Source organism: Phaethon aethereus, assembly GCF_964289735.1.
Source record: "Phaethon aethereus genome assembly, chromosome: 3".
NCBI classification, from domain to species: Eukaryota; Metazoa; Chordata; class Aves; order Phaethontiformes; family Phaethontidae; genus Phaethon; species Phaethon aethereus.
The window spans coordinates 5,922,948-5,946,373 of NC_138576.1; the positions used below are offsets into that span (position 1 = coordinate 5,922,948).

The 23,426-nt window shown below is 37.5% G+C and overlaps 1 protein-coding gene across 2 annotated transcripts in view; it reads right to left on the bottom strand.

Moving 5' to 3' along the window:
* Positions 1-23,426, bottom strand: part of SUPT3H (SPT3 homolog, SAGA and STAGA complex component) — a gene marked incomplete at both ends in the record, with an annotated part of 279,215 nt that overhangs the window by 35,059 nt on the left and 220,730 nt on the right. For both annotated transcript variants that reach the window (XM_081997936.1, XM_081997935.1), the window contains one exon: positions 21,029-21,139. In XM_081997936.1, coding sequence (XP_081854062.1) covers positions 21,029-21,139 — 111 coding nt within the window. The remainder of the gene's footprint in view (positions 1-21,028; positions 21,140-23,426) is intronic.

Below are 23,426 nucleotides of genomic sequence, written 5' to 3' on the forward strand. Positions count from 1 at the left end.
GTAATAAAATAATAACACATTTTTATAACTTTTCACAATAATATAAAGTATTAAAATTGAAACTGATATTGAAAAATGTTCTCATGGTCCATTTTATTTTATTTTTCCACTATGTAAAGTTACAGTACTTACCAGATTAATATTAATATATCTTAATTATGTTGACACAATGGAAATCTGCCAAAGACATTCAAAGAATGGAAATAACTTGTTATTTCCACTACTCTAATTAAGGTGGTGTATATAGTCCATTTTATTCATCATTTTATTCATATATAATATGAATATTTATATGAATGTATAGATATACTGCATATAGCAATGATGACCTAAATTTCCTGAGGGTTTTAAAAAAGGTTATTCCATGGACTTTTAAGAGCAATGCTGATTTTTTTCTAATCTACAAGTTCTGATAATGAATTATCAAAATTTTATTTCTAAAAAGAAATGTCACAATTCAATATTCAAAAATCAAGAGCGTCTTCTCAAAAACTTCTATTATGTAGCTGTGGTGTTTACTTTTTAGAAAAAACATCAGACTATGTCGTGTAACACAAAGCAATGAATAGGTATTGAAAACTGTAACTTTGGAGTCGCTATATTTAGAAAGGAAAATTACTGCAAATTTTGCTGATTATTTCCTCTGAAACTATGCATTTGAACATCAGGAATTCAGTAAGCTGCTGACCTGCATTCAAAGTGAATTTGCACATTTACAGTTTACCAAAGCACCAGCAAAGTATGATTCATAGGTCTTAGGGATAGAAAGGACCATCTAATCTAACTTTGCTGCGTAACACAATTTTCTTGAATCAGCTCTTCAAATCCAATAGCTGTGGTTGAACTTGAGCATAGCTTTTACAGAAACATCTCATTCCTGATTTTAAAATTTCCAGTCATGGACAACCTACCACAGTCATTGCTTCAGTTAATTCAGCACTTAGTTATGTTTTTAAAAATATATATGCCTTGTTTCCAGTTTGAATTTGTCTAGCTTAAATGCCAAGCTGCATACTAGGAGAAGGACTCCTCTCACGTAGCCTAGAGCTCTGTAAAGTCAAGATCTACACACAACATCCCATCCACGTAGAGAAAAAGGCACTTCCTCAGCATGCTTCATTTGACCCCTCTTTAACATCTACCTTAGGAAGAGATAAATTACAGCCCAGAACTGCTTAATTCTCTCAACTGACTATAAAGGAAATCTAGTCATTGCGCTCAGATACAGCTGTTTGTATCTAGCCGGAGGAATCCCACTCTGAATATCCTTATAACTGTGAATGATAGGACTGGAAAACCCTAAAACATGAGATTTGTCTTCTTTAGTGGGTCCTTAAAACTGACTACACAACACTTTCTTCAGTTTGAGAAACTACACAGATAAAGCACTCTGTGTACTTCCATGTCAGGATTTTCCAGTCTTTCACAATTTCTCCTAGATCTTGCCCTCTCCAATTGTTGAGGGTTTTTTTCTAAAACATAAACACCCAAACTGGAACGATATTTTAGCTGTGCTTGCCCCCGTACAGCAGAAAACTCTTCTATTTCCTATTCCGCTGCCTGCCCGCCCAAGGACTGCGTCAACCCCTTGAGCGACAGCCCTGTATTGGCCCCATCATGTTCAACCGATTCCTCGAGACTCCAGGACACTCTTTCAAAATCGCTACTTTGCAAGATACAGCCCCAGAGCCTGTAAACGTTGCCCATTTTCTTAATTCACAGATGAAATTCTTAACATCTGGATCTTCTGGAATGAAAACAATTTCCTTACACTTCATTTATCAAATGGTAACTCGGTAACTCTCTGCCACTAACTTGTCCTTTACAATCCCCAATTAACTTCTTTCCAAAAATATTTGACAAGGAAACTAGACACTAAATAAACTACATATGGAAAACTGGAAAGTTTAAGAGTTTGCAATGTAAATTTTCCAAATCTGCAACACTCACTACGAATGCAGAGCTCCAGCCAATCCACCTATATCTATATTATAAAATGCAGCAGCGTCAGGGACTTCTGAGATGAACCAGAAAAGCCTTACTGCCTTTACGTTACACTGCACTTGACCCCAGATTTCTTCTGTACCCTGACAAGGTGTCCAAAGGTCCTAAACCAGAATATTATTCTGTGTGTCTGCTTCAATTCCAAGTATCTAAAATGATGCTGGGGCTACCCTGCCAGAATCACATCTCTGTAGCATGAAATGGAGGGTATGTGTTGAATTCAGTTGATCGATGGCTTAAAAATACATGATGGTGTTGGCACATGCAAGGCTTCCTGGGATAGCGTTAAAGAACTACACAGATGAGGATATCCACACCTGGATAGCTTTTCCCTCTGGGAAAAGTTTCTCTGACTTGATGTTACAATGTCAGTCTCAGTTATAACAGTGAAAGTCAGAACTTCCCAATATCTAGTGCTCTTCTTGGGGTATATGTCAATAAGTACTAAAGCCAAAACGGTCCTGCTGACTACAGGCATCTGAACTCTGCCACATCAGTTTAAAGTGAAGTATCACTTTTTTTTGGAAAAAGACATTATTAGAAACCTTGAACCCATGATTTCTTAAAAATAAAGTTTATGAAGTTGGGAATGAATTCTTTCCATGAAAAAATAAGAAATATAAGGGGTTGCTCCAGCAACCTAAAGGAAATTGTGTGTTGATGAATCGGGAAGTGTGTAATAAATTAGGGGAAGCAAATAATACCGCACATTGTAACCTTTTTCAGCTCAGGCTGAACACGGATAAACTGGAATTCCTCACCTCTTGTCTATTCCAAATCCCCCATCTCTGTTCACGAAGAACATCGTGACCACCACCTTCAAGGTGTATAGCATGGGTGTCATCTCCGATACTGGATGCCCTCTATGTTCACACTTGGATTGCAGCTACATTTTATCTATTTTTTTCCAGATAACAATCCTAGTGGAACGTAACTGCCTGCCTTACCCTTCATCCAGATTCTGATCTTCTCACTGAGAAAGTTACAGAAACACTTATGAATCTAGCTTGGAAAAAAACATTTTCTTGTTTGTGCCAAGTCATAAGGCTCCTGCCAAGCTCATTTCTCCTGCCCATCACTTTGAATTTTCCTCTCAGCTGCATGCAGTAGAAGCTACTTTTCATTTCCCTTCATGACATCTCCTCCTCTTGCGCAGCTGCACCATATACCATCAGACATCAGGTTCCAACCTGGATCAGTGCATCAGTGCTCTTTGCTGTGCACGCACCAAACGTTCAAGCCAGCACATCTTCTGCGTCACCTTTTTGGTAGGAACAAGCAAACAGCAGACTAACTTCATTACCTACTGTCACGTAATTCTTAAAACTCTTCTGTGCTATAAATCCTACAGAAAAAAATCTCTTACTAATTGCATAATTTATATCACAGAATCACAGAATCACAGCATCACTAAGGTTGGAAAGGACCTTCAAGATCATCAAGTCCAACCATTAATCCAGCGCCACCACGTCCCCTAAACCATGTCCTGAAGTGCCACATCCACACGTTTTTTAACCACTTCCAGAGAAAGCGACTCCACCACCTCCCTGGGCAGCCTGTTCCAATGCCTGACCACCCTCTCAGTGAAGAAATTTTTCCTAATATCCAATCTAAACCTCTCCTGGCGCAACTTGAGGCCATTTCCTGTTGTCCTATCGCTGGTTACTTGGGAGAAGAGACCAACACCCACCTCACCACAACCCCCTTTCTGGTAGTTGTAGAGAGCGATAAGGTCTCCCCTCAGCCTCCTCTTCTCCAGACTGAACAACCCCAGTTCCCTCAGCTGCTCCTCATTAGACTTGTGCTCCAGACCCCTCCCCAGCTTTGTTGCCCTTCTCTGGACACGCTCCAGCACCTCAACGTCCTTCTTGTAGTGAGGGGCCCACCACTGAACACAGGATTCGAGGTGTGGCCTCACCAGTGCCGAGTCCAGGGGCACGATCCCTGCCCTGCTCCTGCTGGCCACACTAGTGCTGATACAGGCAATATACTCATATACTGACACCACTTCCTCACCAGCTAAACAACACTATCTCCTTTTTAGTTTATCTTATCAATTCCTGTAATTTGTCTTCTATCTATATTGCAAAACCTACTGAGCCACCATTAACTTCCGTTCTGCATTTGTATATTACAAATAATATAGAAATACAGAGGCGTCCTGGATCTTGAATAATGTTCTTACATTGAAATGCATTAGTAATAAGATGTTTCCCCCCTTTTTTAAAGTTAAATGACAGTTTATTTCTGTTATGGAAGTTGAGACTCAAGAAAAAAATACCACTTTCAGGAAATGCTATCATGCACTTATAAAAAGCACAATAAAACCAATACTCTCTCGCCTATTTCAGGCAAAGCGTTCGAAATGGCTACTCCTTTTTCATTACCTAGAGCTAGTTATAAAATAATGTCTCAAAATTAATATTCCTTGATCACATGAAAGGATTTTAACATGTTATAAGGAGCCATGATTAATACCTTTTTATCAATTTATTGAGCCGTCCAGTTTCTCTCTTTTGTAACTAGTTATCTCTTTCCATCTCCTAAGAATTTTCATAGTAAACTACGGACAAAGATAGACCTCATCTACCTAGTGAGCTATTAGATCCCAAGCTTCCTAAAGTGGCCACAAGCATAGACCTTTCTTTTGTAGTATATGCTTCTTTTTTTAAAAAAAAAACCCTCCATGCACAATGGTGAGGAGATTGTTTAAACTTTCTTGTTAACAGATGCAGAAAACGCCGTATGCTTTTTCTCAGAAGCACCTAATCTACACTCCAAATCTACACTATATCTTCTGATGGTAAATTAAGTACCGTATCTAAACACCAATTAGAACTACAGTCTTCTTGATGGTAAGTATTAATAAATTTTCCTCCTTCTTGGAAAATAAAACCCCAAAAACACCCAAACCCTTCACCACCGACAAAATTAACCTACTGAAGTGAACATGTCTCACTTCTAGGCCATTTGTACTGCAATAATTCTGCATGGAGACCTCTTGTTTCCAGCAGTTTTATCACCTTCTGCAGTAAAACTAACACATGTAGATCTCTAGAGAGTCTTTTTTTTTTTTCTTCCTGTTGTCTCAGTTCTTTACCACCAAAAATGACCATCCTGTCAGCACATTTAAAGACCGACCTCTGCCACTATACAGCCTAAAATGCTGCATTAGTACAATTTCTCCAGGCTGGATACCAGCCTCCTCCCCACCTACCTAACCTGCCCGTGTTAGCTGCTCCATGCAAAAATTTATTGTGCAATTTATTATTGTTGTTGTTGTTATTATTATTCTTATTATTATTCTCCTAGCATTATTGGAATTTAAATTATGTGAATTTAGAGGCATGTAATTCTTAGGGAGAGCTCTCAGCTGTGCAATTCATTCCCAACTGGTAAAACAGAACAGGAAGTTTTTTAACCGCTCGGGTATGTTCCAGGTTCCATAGTCACTCAGCAATTAAAGCCTGAAGGAAATCACCTATTTGACACGTGTTCTCAGGGTTATGAAGAATAGCTCAGGATCTTTAAGAAAGACAAATACATTACATTTTTATCCATGTGCATACAAACCAACATAAATACTTACAGAGACACAGAAGAGCGTCTCACCGAGGAAAAATCCCTCCTCTCTCCCGTAACTAAGTGACACGGTGGAAAGGGTATAACTTCCACCAAAAAAGATCTTAGTCACCGAGAAGGGAATTGACTTATCCAGGGTGCTACAACTAGGAGTAAGAAGCTCTTGGTTTGAAAGCAGGAACACTGTGCTGATTGTGAAATTCTGCCACTGCGGAACAGCAGCTACACGGGATGTACTTGAAAGCCCTGGTTGAAGCATAATTGTAAGCAGGACATCCCTGTCATGGCTAATAGGACAGTACTACACAGGACCGAAAACACGGCTGCTACCTGATTTACTAACTTTTTTCAATTTCTAGAGTCGGATATTCTTTTCAAGAATTCCCCTTCATTTTGTGATTTGTCTCTAGTTCTGTTACCAGTGCACTACTGACCCAGTGCTGTATCTGTTTAAGTTTAAATCTTTGAAGTATCTACCAAACCTTTCCAGTGAGGCAAATGTTACACGGCCAGAAAAAAAGGATCCGATCTTAATTTCATCCCATTTTATTCTTATTGCTGGTTCTTTTTAAGGACCCTTAGCTCTCTTTTCTTATCCTGGCACCGGCCTTTACAGTACACACAGGTACATGATTTGCGCTTCCATAGCTGAGCAGTTTCCATGCTTATTTTCAGAAATGGAACGCAGGAAAAATTACTGAATCTCAAATTTCAGTCCATCTCCAACGATTCTCTCTCTCCTCTAACTGTATTTTTGAAACATTCTGCCTTTCACCCCAGCAGCAGAAATCCCAGGATCTTGTCGTCTTCATCAAACCTACTACTGGTGCTTTGAAGGTCACCACCACTGACAAAAGAACTAACGCAAATTAAATGCCCAGAGAAACCAAGATGCCAGGAAGAATCGCTTTATATACAAATAAAAAATATTAAAACTTTTCACATGGCAAAGACTATTTTCTTAGTTTTGTTTACTAATATACATTTAGATATAGATATATTTATAACAATAAACATATATTTCTCTGCATCTCTGTTTATATCTCTGAAAATCCTTTCTTCCTACAAGCATCCTCTTCCACCTTTTTCTGCCACGTGCAACAAATTTAAAAAAAAACAATGTTGAAATAACAGAGGAATCAAAACATTACTAATAATACTGAAAGCCTCAATTTAGCACGCACTTTTGTCAGAGTGAAGGTATAGTTTAAAAATTAAGCGGATGACTGCTTTGCTGAACTGAGGTTTACACGACCTTGAAGTTAAAGTGAGGAAGCTGGAATAATGCAAAACCTCAAGGAAGGGAAGAAATACAGAAACCCCAAACCGAAATCCAGAACATGTTTTCAGTTGCCTCAAGCCTGGTGTTTTCGTTTGATTCAGCTGGAGAAATATTTGAAAGCACTACCGAGCGCGCAGGTCAGGCTCCCTGAAATGGGTCTAATTTGGAGAAAAGGAGAACTTAGGGGATTTTCTAGGAACCATATAGACTTCTGCTTCCTGGAGGCACATCAAAGGGATAAGGGAAGAACGAGCATCGTTGCCGTGGGGGATAGAGAGGACAGAGGACACAAACCAGAGGAAATCAAGCATCAGTCGTACCACTGCTCGCTACACAACTTTTTTTGCTGTTAGTGGTATCAAAGATTTAAATGAGGACTGACACCTCACTGTATGGGGCATGATAAATGGACAGAAACAAAACACAAAGCTCTTGTTCAAACTCCAGAAATCTTTTGTCGTCTCCCGTGTGCAACACCTAGCTCAACAGGTACCCAAGTTTAAGTATTATTATAGGACTTCATGAGTGTCCTGGAGCAAGAGAACTGGCAACTAGAATGGAAAATAACAGATAATAAGAGTTATAAAAATATTTCCATTTGGTCCTGGTGTTCCCAGATTATTATTTATTCCTTTGCAGATTTACCCGGTTATTCTAGAGATTTTACATTCCTTATTTGCACAGTGACAAGTAAGTGATGCCAGAGATGTCCACAGGTATAGCTGCTATTCAAGTTCAATACAACAGATAAGTCTGTCAAGCGTTAGTGGTAGAAATAACATCTAAAATGGAGATTCTGTTCACGAGAAATTAATTTCCATGCAATTTTCTTCCACCATTAATTCAAACTCAAACAGCTACATTACATGATCCTAAAGTTCTCATAATGTTCCATCTAGACAGCTCACATCCTGTCCTACAAAGCTGTGGAGCACTGCTGCAGAGTTACACAGCTGCTGCATTTCACATCTGAGCTGGCTCAGTCCAACGTACAGATGAGCTGACAAATACGAGCAGTTTTAGTTCATAAAGCACTTTCAAATCTTTCGAGGAGAAAAATACGAATAGATGCTCATTTTCAAGGGGAACCTGAAAGAACTGTACAGAATACAACTGCAACAGCTCATCTGGCATTATATAATGATTTAAGTACGTAATATTGTCCAAAATCCAACAGACTCACAAAAACATGAAACCTGCAGGGAGCTGCATTATTATTCTGTGTAACAACAAGTAAAAAAAACCCATGAAAACATGTTGTTCTTAAGATTCTTCAATTTTATTCTTCAGATTCTTCAATTATTAACTTTCTATTATTTAACCTTTCTACCAGAATGTACATGCTACGTGGATGCAATGTCAGTATCTTTACAAAGATTAATGTACATTATTGAAGATGGGCATGTTTATCTATCTTCCCTTTGTGTAACATCTTGGAACACTTAAGTAAGTTACCTTTTTTCCCTAATACCTGCTGTAGAATCATATTTGCTCCCCTTACCCTTGAAATACATATTTATGGAGCGGTATTACATGTTAGATTGCCTTGAGCAAAGTACCAGAAGTCAGACTCTCTTTTATACTAAGGTCTTTTAAACTTCTCAGGGGGCACATAAGAACATACACTTCATTTAAAAAGTAATGTATTCTTACCCTTGGATCTTTTTACATCAGTACAACTGTGTGTAAAATGTCTTTAGTATGTATTTGAATCTCGCCAAACAGTTAGAAAAAAATAATTATATAAGGCTTACAAGATTAGGGCTTGTTTTTTTTTATTTGAGAGGTTCAGTTGATTGCAAACTTCATAGCTTACATATTATCTTCTCACCAGCAGAGCTAGTAAATTCATTTGATAAATCAGATTTTTTTTAATTATTAGATATAAAAAGTAATAAAATCTTACACTGCAAGCGTTTAGCAAGACGCGCATGTTTCGTTTAGTACTTCCAGTGTAACATGCTCAGAGGCAGCAACACAATGGAGTAGCAAACCCTCCACGCGGTTGTGCGAGCTACATTAGCAGAGTCATTTCATGCCAGTATCTCCTACCTCAACAGAACCACATCTATACTGCCTGAAAGCCCGGACGCTGCTTGCAACAATTCATGTACTGTGTTGTGCAGCAAGACACTGATGTATGTGCAATCCAAGAATTTTAAATGTCCCCACAGGATATCAAATGCTATCCAGACCGTTTGTAAATACTTTCCCAGCGTTCTGCAGAAAATGAGCCAGTTCTTTTCAAATCTACTTAAATGGCATTTTTGTCTTATCTAAAAATCTATGTTCCTGTTTAATAAAATCATCTGGGCAACTTACTGTTTCGTCAGTACTGCAAGCTTACGCCTTCATTAATAAATTCTGTTTGAGCGTTAAGATTACCCCCAGTAGAGACAGCTGGGAAACTGCAATATAAAGTCAAGCAGCACATTTAATGACCGACGAACTTCTGGAAACTTAGTCCAAAATGATACATCATTGTGTCAGACACTCTTAAGCAATATGCAGCTTGGTCTCCCTCTTTAGAAACATGAAACCCCCTGAAACCGCTACCACAAATTGTGAACCTTTTAAATTACTGCCAAGCCACCTGCTTTTCTCCAGGAAACTTCATAAAACTCTCCAAATTAGTAATGTCATTAAGTAAAGCTTACAGAACTGTTGTTATTCTGAAGGAATATTAGCTGTTTAGTTTAAGGAAACCAATAGGGACTTTTATCATGGAAAGAGCTGTCATGTATGTTGTATAATCTATTCCAAATGAAATGCTTTAAAATATTCTTAAATATTCTATTCTTTCACATCTTAATCTTTCTGGGAGAAAACTGTATAACCGTATTCTTGGGATTAAACTCATACAATGAAGAAGTTCAGTTCAGGAGAGGGCATGCGGAAGACTCTGAAACAGTTTTTGTGCCTTCACGTGGTATTAACAGCTTTATAAGTCAAATGTCCAGTTTTGCATTTTTGAATAGCACTGGAAGAAACAGTGCCCGGATCAAAGACGGAGCCTGATTCCTCCTGTTCATTCTCTTTTTTGAATGGTTCTACAGCGCGGGCAAGGATGGATTATAGAAATGCCTTCTGTCGAGGAGCTGGCCAAAAGCGTACCATCTCATCTTGGAGTAATTTATCCAATAAGATGATTTAGAGGACAGTTCAGTGGCACCGTTTTTGGAAGGTAAAAGCAGAGGGGAAGGAATATAAATCAAAGGTGACTGGCAGGTAAAGGATATATGCAGCAATCAGCCAAACCATGTGCACACTGGCACAAATTCAACACGATCATTTATAAAAATTTTAAGTCAGGAGTACACAAAAGGGGGTCTGGTGCTAACTAAATCCACAGATAGATTACACGCCACTGAAATAAACACTTCCAGATGCTGGCATACAAAAACCTTTTACAGAAAGAAATGTTTTCTTTCATAAATCTGAAAGGAGGAACCTTGGGCTGGGGGTTGGGAGAGAAGGGAACAAGATTTCCAAACTGAGATTTGACTTCCTACTGGTTTTATAGAATAATAACTCATATTTTTCAAATCTACAGTGTTAACACTGTAGAGTAACAAATAACTACAGACAATAGCTTGAAGTATAGACAAAGTCATCATAAGGATATAGCTGTTTAATGAACTAAAATGCTTTTTTTTTGCTTTCAAAATTAGAAGAAACAATAAAAATGTCAATTTGATTTTTATATCAGAAACTGAATGTATAGCTGAAGGAAAAGTTTTCAAATGCCTTTTGACATAAATATATACATTTCATTCTTGAAAACCGATTAAGAATGAAATCCTGACTTCTTCAAAACCAGTATCAATTGATTTTGAATATCAATAGGGGCAGTAATAATACACGGGACCCTAAATATCAGGGATTTTTTTTATTTGGTTTCAAGGTACCTAGTTTTTTGGAAACGGCATTCAAAATTTTTTATCATTCAAGTGCTCTAGAAAAATTTAGATGTAATGTATCCACATTGTGTATACTGAAACAATTATTGAAGACTGTATTCCATAGCTTCTTCTCACTATTACTTTGGTCTGAAATATGCAGAAAGGCATTTCTTTCAGTTAAGAAGACCAAGTTGCAGACCAAATGTGAAGTTGAATTTTTCTTGAAGTTTAAGGCTCCTAAAACAAACTTGCTTTTCAAAAATGTTCTGTTCTGATAACTCCACAAATAACATACTGCCGCATTATATTTTCAAAGTTTCCCTCTCTTCTATCTACCCCTACTGCTATTTTAGTCGCACACAGGCTCAGCTTTACCAGGTCTTCAGATACTATTCCACAAATTTTGTTTTCTAGAGTAAAACAGTAGAGTCAATATGATCTTTATTAAATTGAAATTACTGAAGATTTGTGACAAACTTCAGTATTTTTTGCAACAGAAATGGACGTAAGCATTCACATAAAAGCTGACCTTCGTCAGGGTCAATAATGAGCACTTCTAAAACATCAGAAATTAAAGGGCTTGGCTAAGTGTATTATGCGATTGCGAAACTCATTTACACGCACACGTAATGTAGTGAAGTCTGCGTGGAATACTTGCATTATTATTTAAGAACCTATAAGAGTATGGGCAGGGCTGTATAAGGCCCAAATAACGTAAGTCTCTGCCAAATAGCATTCTCTGGTGTTACATGCTCTTCAGGCAGGGAATGTCACAAGCAGTACCATAAACATGGTGTTGTAAATATTTATTGTTTTATGATGCTTAGGCAATTTTATGGGACTGACATTTTTAACAAGAGAAGGTTTAGACTAGCAAGTCTTTTCATACTGAAATTACTTGGAGCCTGAAGGAGCATTCTCCCCAAAATGTAAATACCCAAACAAAAGTTGGTTATAGCCTGTGTTCATTCCATATGCTCCAGCTACACACGCGTACGCTGCTGAATAATGGCCACTGTCTTCCTCTGCAGGTCTGTGCCGTATTGCAATTTATATCTATAAACCCAGTTTCTCTTTAATTAAACATCTCAAATGTTTCATTTCAGAACTGGCATAAACTAGAGGGGACAAAGAATCTGTTTTGGAAGCATTTTTTTATTCTTTTTGCCTGTGGTCTTCCACGGTTTCAGTTGACCACTTTGTTTTTAAATTTCAGAGTAGAGGATGCTAGCTGTACTTTTTTACTAGAGTTGTTCTCTCACGGTCACAAGTACTACTTACAAACTCTTCATGTACTACTTACAACTGTTCATATCAAGGATTCAGGTAATCACTATATATTGATCACAGAATAAATATTTTTAAAGAATTATTCATTGTTTGTTACTCCAACTGTTAGAAATACAATCAATTCAAACAACTTAAAATAATTTCTCTAGAGTCATTATGCTTCTATGCCTGGTAAGAAATAGCCATCTGATATTTTTGTGAATACCTTGGCATACTAAATATTATTATTTAGAATAATATTTGGATGAATATTAGGATGACACCTATAGGCCCAGTCAATATTGCAGATCATTGTCACTATGCACTTTACAGAGATGAGCTGCCTAGATTAATCTAAACCTGACTTGTTGTTGTTGTTGTTGCTGTTGTTGTTATTATTTTAGAGTTTTGGCCAGACTGTGGAAACATTGAGCTTGATATAATTTGTTTTGGTATTGATTTTGATCCCATTTAAATCCTGAATCGTATTGAAATCAATGATGCTGCCATGTTGTAAAGTAAGAGTCCAGAACCAACGTTTCATGAAGAAAGAGGGATGTACACAGGTCATGCTACAAGATAAGGCAATTTGCTCTTTCTCAAAATGACTTTCTGCTGACTTCTCGTTGAACTCAATACATTCTCTACACGTAAGAGAAGTAATCCTCTCGCTCTCTCCATCCTAGGCTGCACTGCAATGTGTCCAACGGTCAGACCACTCATTCGAATGAAGCATGAAATGATCTAATCACGTGGTTATTGTCCCCATGTAAGGGCTTGCAATACCAATATCATTGTACTTGAGATCCTGGGGTAGACTGAGCTGATGTCTAACGACTGGGCATTCAGGATTATTCTACTCCTTAACTATCTAAATGAATAATACGAAAAAGAACGTTGTAGAAGAGAACAATTACAAATAAATGTTATATAAAAACATTAGAACATTCATATATACTAATTTTATATCCAAATATAAATTCATCTCTCAATACAAAAAGTCTGTTAATCCTATGTAGAGAAATTTCCCATTTCCCTTGATCAAGGAAGCAAGATTTAGCCTGCACTGAATTAATACACATTAAATGTCTCACTTCCTTAACTTAAATGCACAGAAAAATAGATTCAGGCACAGCACATAGAATTGCATCATTCCACATGATGAAGAGTTACATTTTTCCCATTCCTGTCCTGCAAAATTATATGGTGCTTTTTTTAAAATTATTTGTATCTCTGCCCCTTGAAAGTCTGGACCATGCTTTAAAGTAGGCAATAGTGAGTGCCACCCAATTCTGTCAGTAGAGAATATATGGATAAAATATATGTCTAGACTACCTTAGACATGATACAATGCAGAAGAATCTAGAGTACACTTGCTGCTTTCCATTGTGGCTTACACTTGGAGACAAAACCTAAATGCTCTAATTATGTTAGTCATTTTGACATAGCTATTAAGGTCAAAATAAATGCAAACGGATCATTTTCACTAGTTTAATGTTAGTTCTCATTTACCATATGATTATAAAACTTTCAAAGAGCTCTTTTTGTCCAAACCAACATCCACCAAATGCTGCTAAAGAATAAATTACACAGAGCTTAAGTCTTCTTCCAGAACTACCTTATTAGGAGCACTTATCACCAAACAGACGGAAGACAGAGACAATCATGATGAAACAGCAAAAAAGGGAAATATATTAGAAAACATCACTGTTCATGCTTTACAAATACACATTAACTATCTTAAGAAAACAGTCCCAAAAGAATATGTATTTTTCTTACAAAATATTCTCCTGTATTTGCTTTTTAAACAGAAATGAAATCTAAATTCTACATATGGGACTGAGTTTTTCATTAGCAAAAGATAAAACTTACAGTCAGGTTTTCCATTTTAGAAGTAACACCAGTATTTTGAAGTGTTCTACAAAATAAAAGTTCTTCACATGATTTCCTTCAGAGGTCTTGTTATTTTGGAAAGAAAGTATGCTTGCATCTGGCAACTGAAACTGATGAGATTCATCTCAATTCCATCAAGGTTCAACCACTCAAAAGCAGGAAGGTTCAGTGAAACCAAAATTAAAACATGAATCACATCAGTACAGCTCAGCAATGGCAGGCTTCTAGCATGTATGCCTCAAACTGCAGCAGAATGCAAAATCAGAGGCTTACAGCCCTTGGGAATGTTTTGAATATAGGCCAACCTAGGTCAACTCATTCTCAAAGCTGAAATAATGAACCGAGCAGGAGTTCTGTCAGGATTAAGATCTTGGACTTTATGGTGGAGAACGTAGGAACTGTGGAATCTCCACATTGGGCATAAGCTCCAAGTTCCTTTTTATATACACAGACACCTAGAATCGGAGAACTTCTCTTATCCCATAATGTGCTTTGGTTTCCTCACTACCAGAATCAGTCAGCGTGACCCACCAGCTGGCATGCACATCCATAAGCCACAGGTTCTAGGAGGAATTCTGTACGGCAAGGGATCCTCACACTCAGTAAGCATCCTGTTGCATATGCAAAGAAATTTTGCTTTGTTTCTGCTCTTCCCTTTCCCTTGTCCCACATTTGTAGATGTGGTGCTTAGGGACATGCTTTAGTGGTGGATTTGGCAGTGCTAGGTTAACGGTTGGACTTGATGATCTTAAAGGTCTTTTCCAACCTAAATGATTCTGTGATTCTATTCTGGTGTCACAGACCTAAAATACAATACATTGCAATTCTTTCAGAGAAAACTGCCAAATACAGCATGTCAGATATTAGCCCATTAATATAAAGATAATATTTCAATGGATGTTACCAGCAAAAAGTTTGCAGTTTGAGATGTCCATAACAAAGGTGTCATAAAAATCCAAGTGTCATGGCAATTATTATTGCTACTAGTGCTGTTCATCACAATAATCGGTTTAATGGTTGAAAATACTCAGTATCTCTATTTCTGTAAAAAACATCCATCTAACAAAACTAATAGTTACCTAACAGTCTTAAAATATTTATTTATTCACTTATAACTCTCAGATAGTGACATAAGGGCTTCTGGTCTAAGCAGTCACCAGCCCACTACAGCTGCATTTAGGAAACACATCTCAGTTCTTTTGGGAAACCTATTCACAGAAGGAAGCACAGCATGTCAGGACACTAACACAGTAAGTACAATCTTAGACTCATACACAGTTAAACACTGGACGCTGAGTACAAAATTACTTTTGGTGTATGCAGGAATAGCTCCTCCTGAAGTACTGAGAAGCTATTAAGATTCCCAGTCAAGTGGATTCTTAGCCATAACTCATTATTTTTTGCATTAGCCAAGCTGTCATGAAAGTCCTTTGTTTCTCTCTACCTGGGAGTCTGAAAAAACCTGAGAAAAGATGGGCAGATGGGAAAATATACAACCAAAATATCTGCAAATCCATTTCAGAAAATAAACCTCTCCTTCTTCAAGGGCTTCCTCCCATGCATATTCACACTGCATGACTCCGACGACACAATTCTCTATCCAGACATACAAGCACACCTTTGAGTTTTCATGCAATAACAATGACCACTGTGTCTTACTTTGGTGAAAATGTAGACGAAGCACTGAGTAGCCCTCTGCAATCTACGTTACAAAAGACTTTCGCAACAAATACGCATCAATGATGTAGAGTTCTGGCGGCATGTGTCTAACCAAACATGGAGGATTAACAATCCTGCAGCAGATCTTTAGATAATCAGGTATGGCCATTGCTTTAGATCTCAGCAATAGGACCCATTTGACACACTCTATGTTTATTTTCCAGGTAATGCAAAATCTTTAGACAGAAGTTTGAGGTATTGTCTATGGTGCCTGGGGGAAAAAAAAAATCTACTACAAGGATCTAATCCCTTCCCCGATCTGTTTGAAGCCACTGAAAGGGGTATTTTTATGGATTGATGTAATAACCCAACCACGTGGCAGTTGTCAAGGGCCTGCTGTATTCAGAAAGTTGGTATTTGAACCAAAACTGCTAGGGGATGAGTTTTCTAACTAAAACAAAGAAGTTTAACAGTAACGTATTGTCCTATTCTGAAAATCATCCAAGGACGGGTGGTGGGGAAAGACAGCCACCAGTTGCACCCCAACATTACTCATGGAAAGTCTTTCACCTTTTAAAAAGACAAACCTGAGGAATTAAAAAGATTAGTCAAATGAGCAGAGAAAACTAAACTCACTTCCTTTAATCCTTTAGAGCAGTAACGCGTAAGAAATGGAGCTAAGCGATGAGAACCTTAACAATGAGAACAACCTGGTGCCCAAGCTGTGAGGTGGCACATGGAATACACAGATAACCTGTCTTCCTGAATCCCACATGAGGAGCTGGAACATAAGGCAAGATCTACATGAGACATTTTCACCAGAGAAACATATCTGAGAGGGATCCTGGATATGAACTACTGCCTTGTTTACATCTAAAATGGGAAGGTTGACTTTGGAAATTCCTGGTATGGAACCAACCTATGAGATCCACTCACTCTGTCTCCTCCAACATCAAGCTTCAGTATGAGACCACAACTGATGGTACTCAGGGCAAAACTCAGTTTGCCTATGGGTGAACCTCATATTGAATGCACCCATCCCTAAGCCAGTCCCCCATACATGGAAGTTTCTTACTGAAAACAACTTTGCTGCCAAGACAAGATTAGGGCCAATACCTACATGTGCAAGGTTCTCCTGGTGCTCTGAGCTGGTGTACCTGGTTGTTCTGCTCTCAACAGAGAACAGCCTTGAGAAATGGAAAAATGGTCTAAGGAAAACCAAACAACCCACACCAAAATGAAGGCTGTGTACTGGTAGGATAAATACAAGACCAGGAGATGACTCTCCTCTCAGTTCATGTCCTGGTGTGAACTGTGCCAAGGAAACAAGTAAATTTTATTCATTTGAGCAGAATCAAGGTCTTATAACATCAGTTTCCATGGCGAGTGATTCAAACATAGAGGGGTTTCTGGAGAGTTAGCTTTAGGTGTGCAGAGGCAAGTACCTGGGTCAAATATGAATGAGTCATCACTAAAAAACATGTTAATCAAATCTTAAAGCAAGGTAGATTCCCTCCTGTAACCCCATGGAGGAGAAGGAAGGTCGGGGTTTTCCATTTTGAGAGTGTGATGTTGAATTTGGAGAATCATATCATAGAATCATAGAAGAGTTTGGGTTGGAAGGGACCTTTAAAGTCCATCTAGTCCAACCCCCTGCAGTGAGCAGGGCCATCTTCAACTAGAGCAGGTTGCTCCCAGCCCCGTTCCCAGGGATGGGGCATCTCCCACCTCTCTGGGCAACCTGGGCCAGGGTTTCACCATCCTCATTGTGAAAAATGTCATCCTTATATCTAGTCTAAATCTGCCCTCAGCAAACAAGGATGGTTTCCCAGTTGGGAACCTAGTCAAATATCTCTACTTTCATCTCTCTGCAATTACTTGCAGGTCTTGCCACTACTGAGGGTCAGTTTCCAGACAGTGCCGAAATCAGCATTAGTCCAAGAGCTGAAAAGTCCTGGCTCACCAGAGGTGAGAAGCAATGAGAAGATGAAGAAAAAAAAAGAAGACTAAAAACTATAACACAGGAAGGAAAAAAAAAAAGAAAGAAGGTAATTGACAAAATCTGTATTTTAATATCAAGGGCAGTTGGAATATTCTTGTCTTGTTTTGGTTTAAAATGCAATCATCTGATTGGGATTTTTCATACAAAGAACACTGATTTTATAGTATGTTGTAATTTTAAATAGAGAAATATTATCAAAAATTTTGTAGGTCCAGATTTTTATTAATTTCTCCAGTTGTACTGCTAATTTAAACTCGATCCATTTGTACAGATGATAAAGTCTTTCAAAATCCAATGTTGTTAAATCATAAACATTGAAAATGACACACATTGAATTTTGAGATTACTGAATGCCTCACATTAGGCAGAACCGCAAAAAGGCAAAACCGAAATCCAGCTAAATTGAAAATAACCTCCCAAACGAAAGAGAAAATGTTTGCCCTCTGCGTCATATGACTGGCTGGAATGAGGTGGAAATGAAAAAATAGTCCAGAGCTGTCCATTATTTCTTACTAATTTACAGCACGGGTAAAATCTTCTGTAAATTGTCCTTACTGCTCAACAGTCATATATTCAAGAAAATTTCAGAAGGCCTACAAAATTGAAATAATTTATTAAATCCCAGTAACTATACTGTGCTGATGTTTATGTAATCTTACTGTGAAGGCCAGGAAAGCATTTCAAGTGCTTCCTTTTTCGTTCTCCAGTCTTTTCTCAATGGTCAGCACTCAAGAGCAGTAACACGCTCTCGTTTTCAAAAAACTGTTGCTGAATACTTTGGATAACTTTGCCTATTATTCCTGATGTGAGATTCCTTGTATGTTCCTAACACATGCCGTGTTATTTGGGATAGGTAAGTACATGGTTAGGTTTCTGGGACTGATTCCACATTCTTCTTCTACAAGTATCATAAACTCACACTGGAGTAATATAGCATTTTGTAGACCCGTATTTTTTTCTTGTTACTCTTGTAAGAATGTAGAACTATGTCTTTTACTTAAAGTTCAGTCTAATCTACACATTTTAGGGACTGAATTGAACATGTATACAGCTCACAAAAATGGTTGTGAATGAGCTGTACTCATTCTTTTCCTTGCTTCCGTTGTAGGACTTCTAACATCAACAGTAAACTGCCATCAGAAAACTTAGTGTAAAACATCTGGACTCTCAGAAAAATCCCTCTCCCTTAGCTACAGCAGACTCTGTGAGAGCACCTATTGACTATAAAATCATATCTGATGCCGACAAATGATCTACAGGCTTAAGAGAAATGGAAAAGATGATGTGAAAATGTATATTCCTAACTTCTCTACATGTCCTTTAGGTTAGTTCTAAGGGTGGAAACAGCTGAAAGCATGACTTCACTGAATCTAATGACAGATACCCGTTCAATATTTCTCTCTCTGTAGTTTTCAGAGTATCACCACAGAATCACAAGCAGCACATCAACTAAAGCCACCTTTCCTCCTTGTTCCGACATCCTGTCTAGGAGGTCACACAGATACCCAAAGAAACTATTGTGAAGGTAATGGCAACAGGAGAAAGCAGAAGTCATTCAAAAGAAGTGTTGCCGCAGTACTGATCAAAATGCCCAGAGATAATATTTTTAATACAACAGTGTGCAGTGTGAGAGTCTGGCAATATGAAAAGGTCGGGTCAAAGGAAGCATCTATCCACCTTCATATTTTCTGCATCTCTAAGGAACCTACAGGAAGTTTGGGGTACTTTCTTTTTGGACAACTGTGATAGCAGTGTTCATCCCCAAAACGGCCAATGAGGACACCGACAGGAAAAGTGGGCAGATTACAGACGTAAATGTCTGTAATATCTCTCAAAATGCTTTTCTTGAACTTTATCATTAAAAAAAGGAATCGTATTACAGCTCTACAACATCTGTATGCATCTAGAAGATGACCCAAGGTTCCCTTTCTCTTTCTTGGCTTGTTCAGAGGGAACAAGGTCTGCTCATCTCATCAATCACGTTGACAGTAGGCAATGTCAACAAATTAAATTGTTCAGTTAGTTGTACTGTTTGGGAAGTTCATAAGATTGCAGGACATGAAAAGCAAAAACAAAAACAAAACACAGTATCTTATTCTAACTTGTGGTTGCAGAGAAATTTGAAACTCTGGTTAATAATTAACCAAACCACTTTTAGTGAGGGTCAGGGAAGGAAGATTTACCTCTCCGTAATTGTTTATATGAACTCTTTACTTCTTTGTAATAAAACCAAAAAGTGTCTCTGCTTTCAGAAGCTATTGCCGTGTTCTTAGCTACATCTCTTAGCAAACTTCTGCTAGAGACACTTCTCTATTTTGGACTAGAAATTATATCCTATGCTTTACATGACATTAATCTAGCATTTTCAGTGGCAAAAGAGAGAGGTAAAATTATATAAAGATAATTCAGCGTAAGTATGTATCAACTATCACCAATAAAGCAAACATTTATGCACATTTATAAAAACATTGATCAGTTTTGACACTAGGAAAATTATAACTTCAAATACTCATTTACTCTTATTTTTCCTGTTCTTCACTTCTGAGGTCAAGTCCCACTATTTTCTTGACATTTATTGTCTTCATATACTTCTATATAATTTTTATGCAGCTTAATTTCCTCCAAATTCAGAAACATTTTCCTTTCCTAATATTCCTCCAAAAATGGACAATTTCTTCAAGATTCCTTGGAGTGTTTTCTGGGGGTTTTTTTCCCCCTATAAAGATTTCTTTGACATTCATTCTTTCCTAAATGTAGATAAGCAAGGATATATGTCACACAGAACAGCAGGGCAGAAGAAAATGACCCCAATTTATGACATTGGAGAGAGACTACTCTTGCATTTCTATCAGCTGAGAAAATTAAATAAAGAATTTGTTTGGCTGCTCTGAACAATGGATTTGCAATTTGCATAGAAAAAATGATGGCGAAACCTCATAACCCATCAGTGTTTTACCACAAGCTCAGTTCTATTACATTTTAGTGGAGGTTCAAAGTTGTCTAAAGAAACCATTCTCTTCTTTCTCCAACCATAAATGTGTCACTTGAGAGTTCAACTTCCAATAGGAGCAGTATCTGACGCACAACTAATTTTAGAATATAAAGTGCTCCTCACCATATTGGAATACATATAATTTAAAATAACTGTAAACCTAAACTTTGCAAAAACAGAAAATTCAAGCACTAACAAAAAAGCATAATTTGTAATTGAAAGAAAATAATATTTAAAAGGAAAAAAAAACTTTTTTGTCTTTCCAAAAAGGGACAGAAATTACTAAGTTTTATTTCCCAAGAGAATTATGCCACTTTTATAAAGAAAATTACAGTCACCACAAATTGCTCTCAACAATTCCAAAGCTTCTTCATTTGACCACTTGAAAATCAAAGTTCTTTAAGATTATAAATATAACTTTTTATAACTCTGTTATTACGTACTGTGAATGGGGAAAGGGGGCCAATCTTGTGGCCGTAGCGTCGAATCGCCTCTCTGATGTGGCTGGGCTGGATGGCATCGCTTTGAGCCTCTATACCACAGGCTGCAGTGCTCTGCAACAGAAAAACACATAAATTGTTCCTAAATCAAAAACACACAACAGACCTACAGTGCATAAAGTATGAAAATAAACCTTTAGAAAACGGACGAATCTTTTTTTTCCTGAGGATACTCATCATCGCTGCCACACACTACATTAGAGAAAAAAAGCTATTAACAAATCAAAGAGGACTTTTACATGAACTTTGCTTAAGAGACCCAAAGAACACCATATTTGTCCTCTTAAATCTTTCACCTAGTGCTGCTGTATGTTGCAATTGAAAAGAGCAGAAAATGTTCAAGCTAAAATGAAAGGGTCATATAAGTCATACTGCAATAACCACAGAAACTATTTTTAAAACATTTCAGGCTCTCATTATGATGTCAAGGGGTGGGGAAAATATTGAACAAGTACCCAAAGTGGAAGGCAATTTGACACCAAAATCACTATTGAGTAATATGAGATTGAAATTTGAAGATGAAACATGTGACATAATGGTGTTAGAGGGTTGCAAAAATATTTTAATTACCTAAACTGGATTTTTTTCAAATTTCAAATGACTTTTTGGATTAAGGACCCTAAATAGGAAAGATAAGAATTCATTGCTACTGGTCCATTGATTTTACAAAAAATATGCCCAGGATTGTAAAAGAAAAAGTTTTTCTTTTCTCCTTGCTAGTCAAAACGAAATGTTGGTTTAGGCTCCATCTAGACATGGCTGCTTGCCAGAATTCAGATGACTTATCAGAATGATGGCTGGGTGGTAATAAATACATGAAAATTATATTAGTGAATGTACTAAGAATGACAAAATCTTAAATTATACACTGAAATCTAATGTACACATACACGGTCCCCTTATGCATTTACACTATATAATAATGCTTTCAAACTTGAGATATTTTTTTAAAAATGTTTTATTTTCAAGAGTGCTGAGTTCACTGGAGCCTGTGTGAGTACACACAGAATTATTCATAATACGATGGCAGAGTCTTCCCTTGCTGATTGACAAAGGGAATATGAAACTCAAATATTTTGAGCTGGCCTGGGTCTTCATGGACTAAGAATAACATTCTTCACCATGTTAACTCGTTTGTCTCAATGCCTCAGTTATACCCAGTATATACCTAACCAAATTGGGTAAGACATGGGAACATTTCAGGAAAACTGTGCACTTTCTAGAATATAATTATTTCAAAAGGCATTAAGTCAAACATTAAGAATTTAAAATAAACTCACAACACTAGTGAAATATAATGTATCAAAAACTACATCTCCTGCTAAATTCTTGTTCCTAGGAATTATAATATATATATATATATATATAAGAAAGATGGGGACAGACTTTTTATCAGGGCCTGTAGCAATAGGACAAGGGGTAATGGTTTTAAACTAAGAGAGGGCAGATTCAGACTAGGTAGAAGGAAGAAATCTTTCAGAATGAGGGTGGTGAACCCCTGGCCCAGGTTGCCCAGAGAGGTGGTCGATGCTCCATCCCTGGGAACACCCCAGGTCAGGCTGGACGGGGCTCTGAGCAACCTGCTCTAGCTGGAGATGTCCCTGCTCACTGCAGGGGGGTTGGATTAGATGACCTTTAAAGGTCCCTTCCAACCCAAACTCTTCTACGATTCTATAAAAATGGAAATCAGCCACAGAAACAAAACATAATCAAATGTAATATAAAAAGGAAAAGTTAAAAGCAAAGGTCTTCAGAGTGGTTTTTAGGATTCACTAAAGGCTTTCTAAACGGAGTATAATAAGAGCAGAGAAAAAGTTGAACGTATTAGGAGTACCTGCAGCACGGATGTCACTACAAGGAGAAATTTTTCTATTTGTCATTGCAAAAATCACTAACGGAACTCTGTGAAAAAGTGGTTGTAGGAGAATAACACACACGAGAAAATCACAAGTCACTCCATTGCTTTGTAGCAAGGTGAGTACTGCCATCGCATTTTTTCAAAAAAGCCCTAAGTGACTAACACAGTGCTTCCTATCCAGTTTATTTAATTAAATCAATTTCCCTTGTGGTTTTAAGGTACGTATGTCCCTCTCGGATAGAATACCAAGGATCTGCAACAGAGGACAGGAATTGTAATATTTATATTTTACACTCTGAATATGAGACATCCATATTTTATGCAAAGTAAACAAATATTTGGATTGAAATGCAACCAACTGGCATAAAAATAAAGCAGGTCAGGCAAAGTTGTTATAGGCAAAGAAGGCAGTTGCCTAAGGCAGCTGGGAGCAGGAAAATCACAACCAGCTCTTTGCTTACTTTGCTTATGCTTTGACCCTCA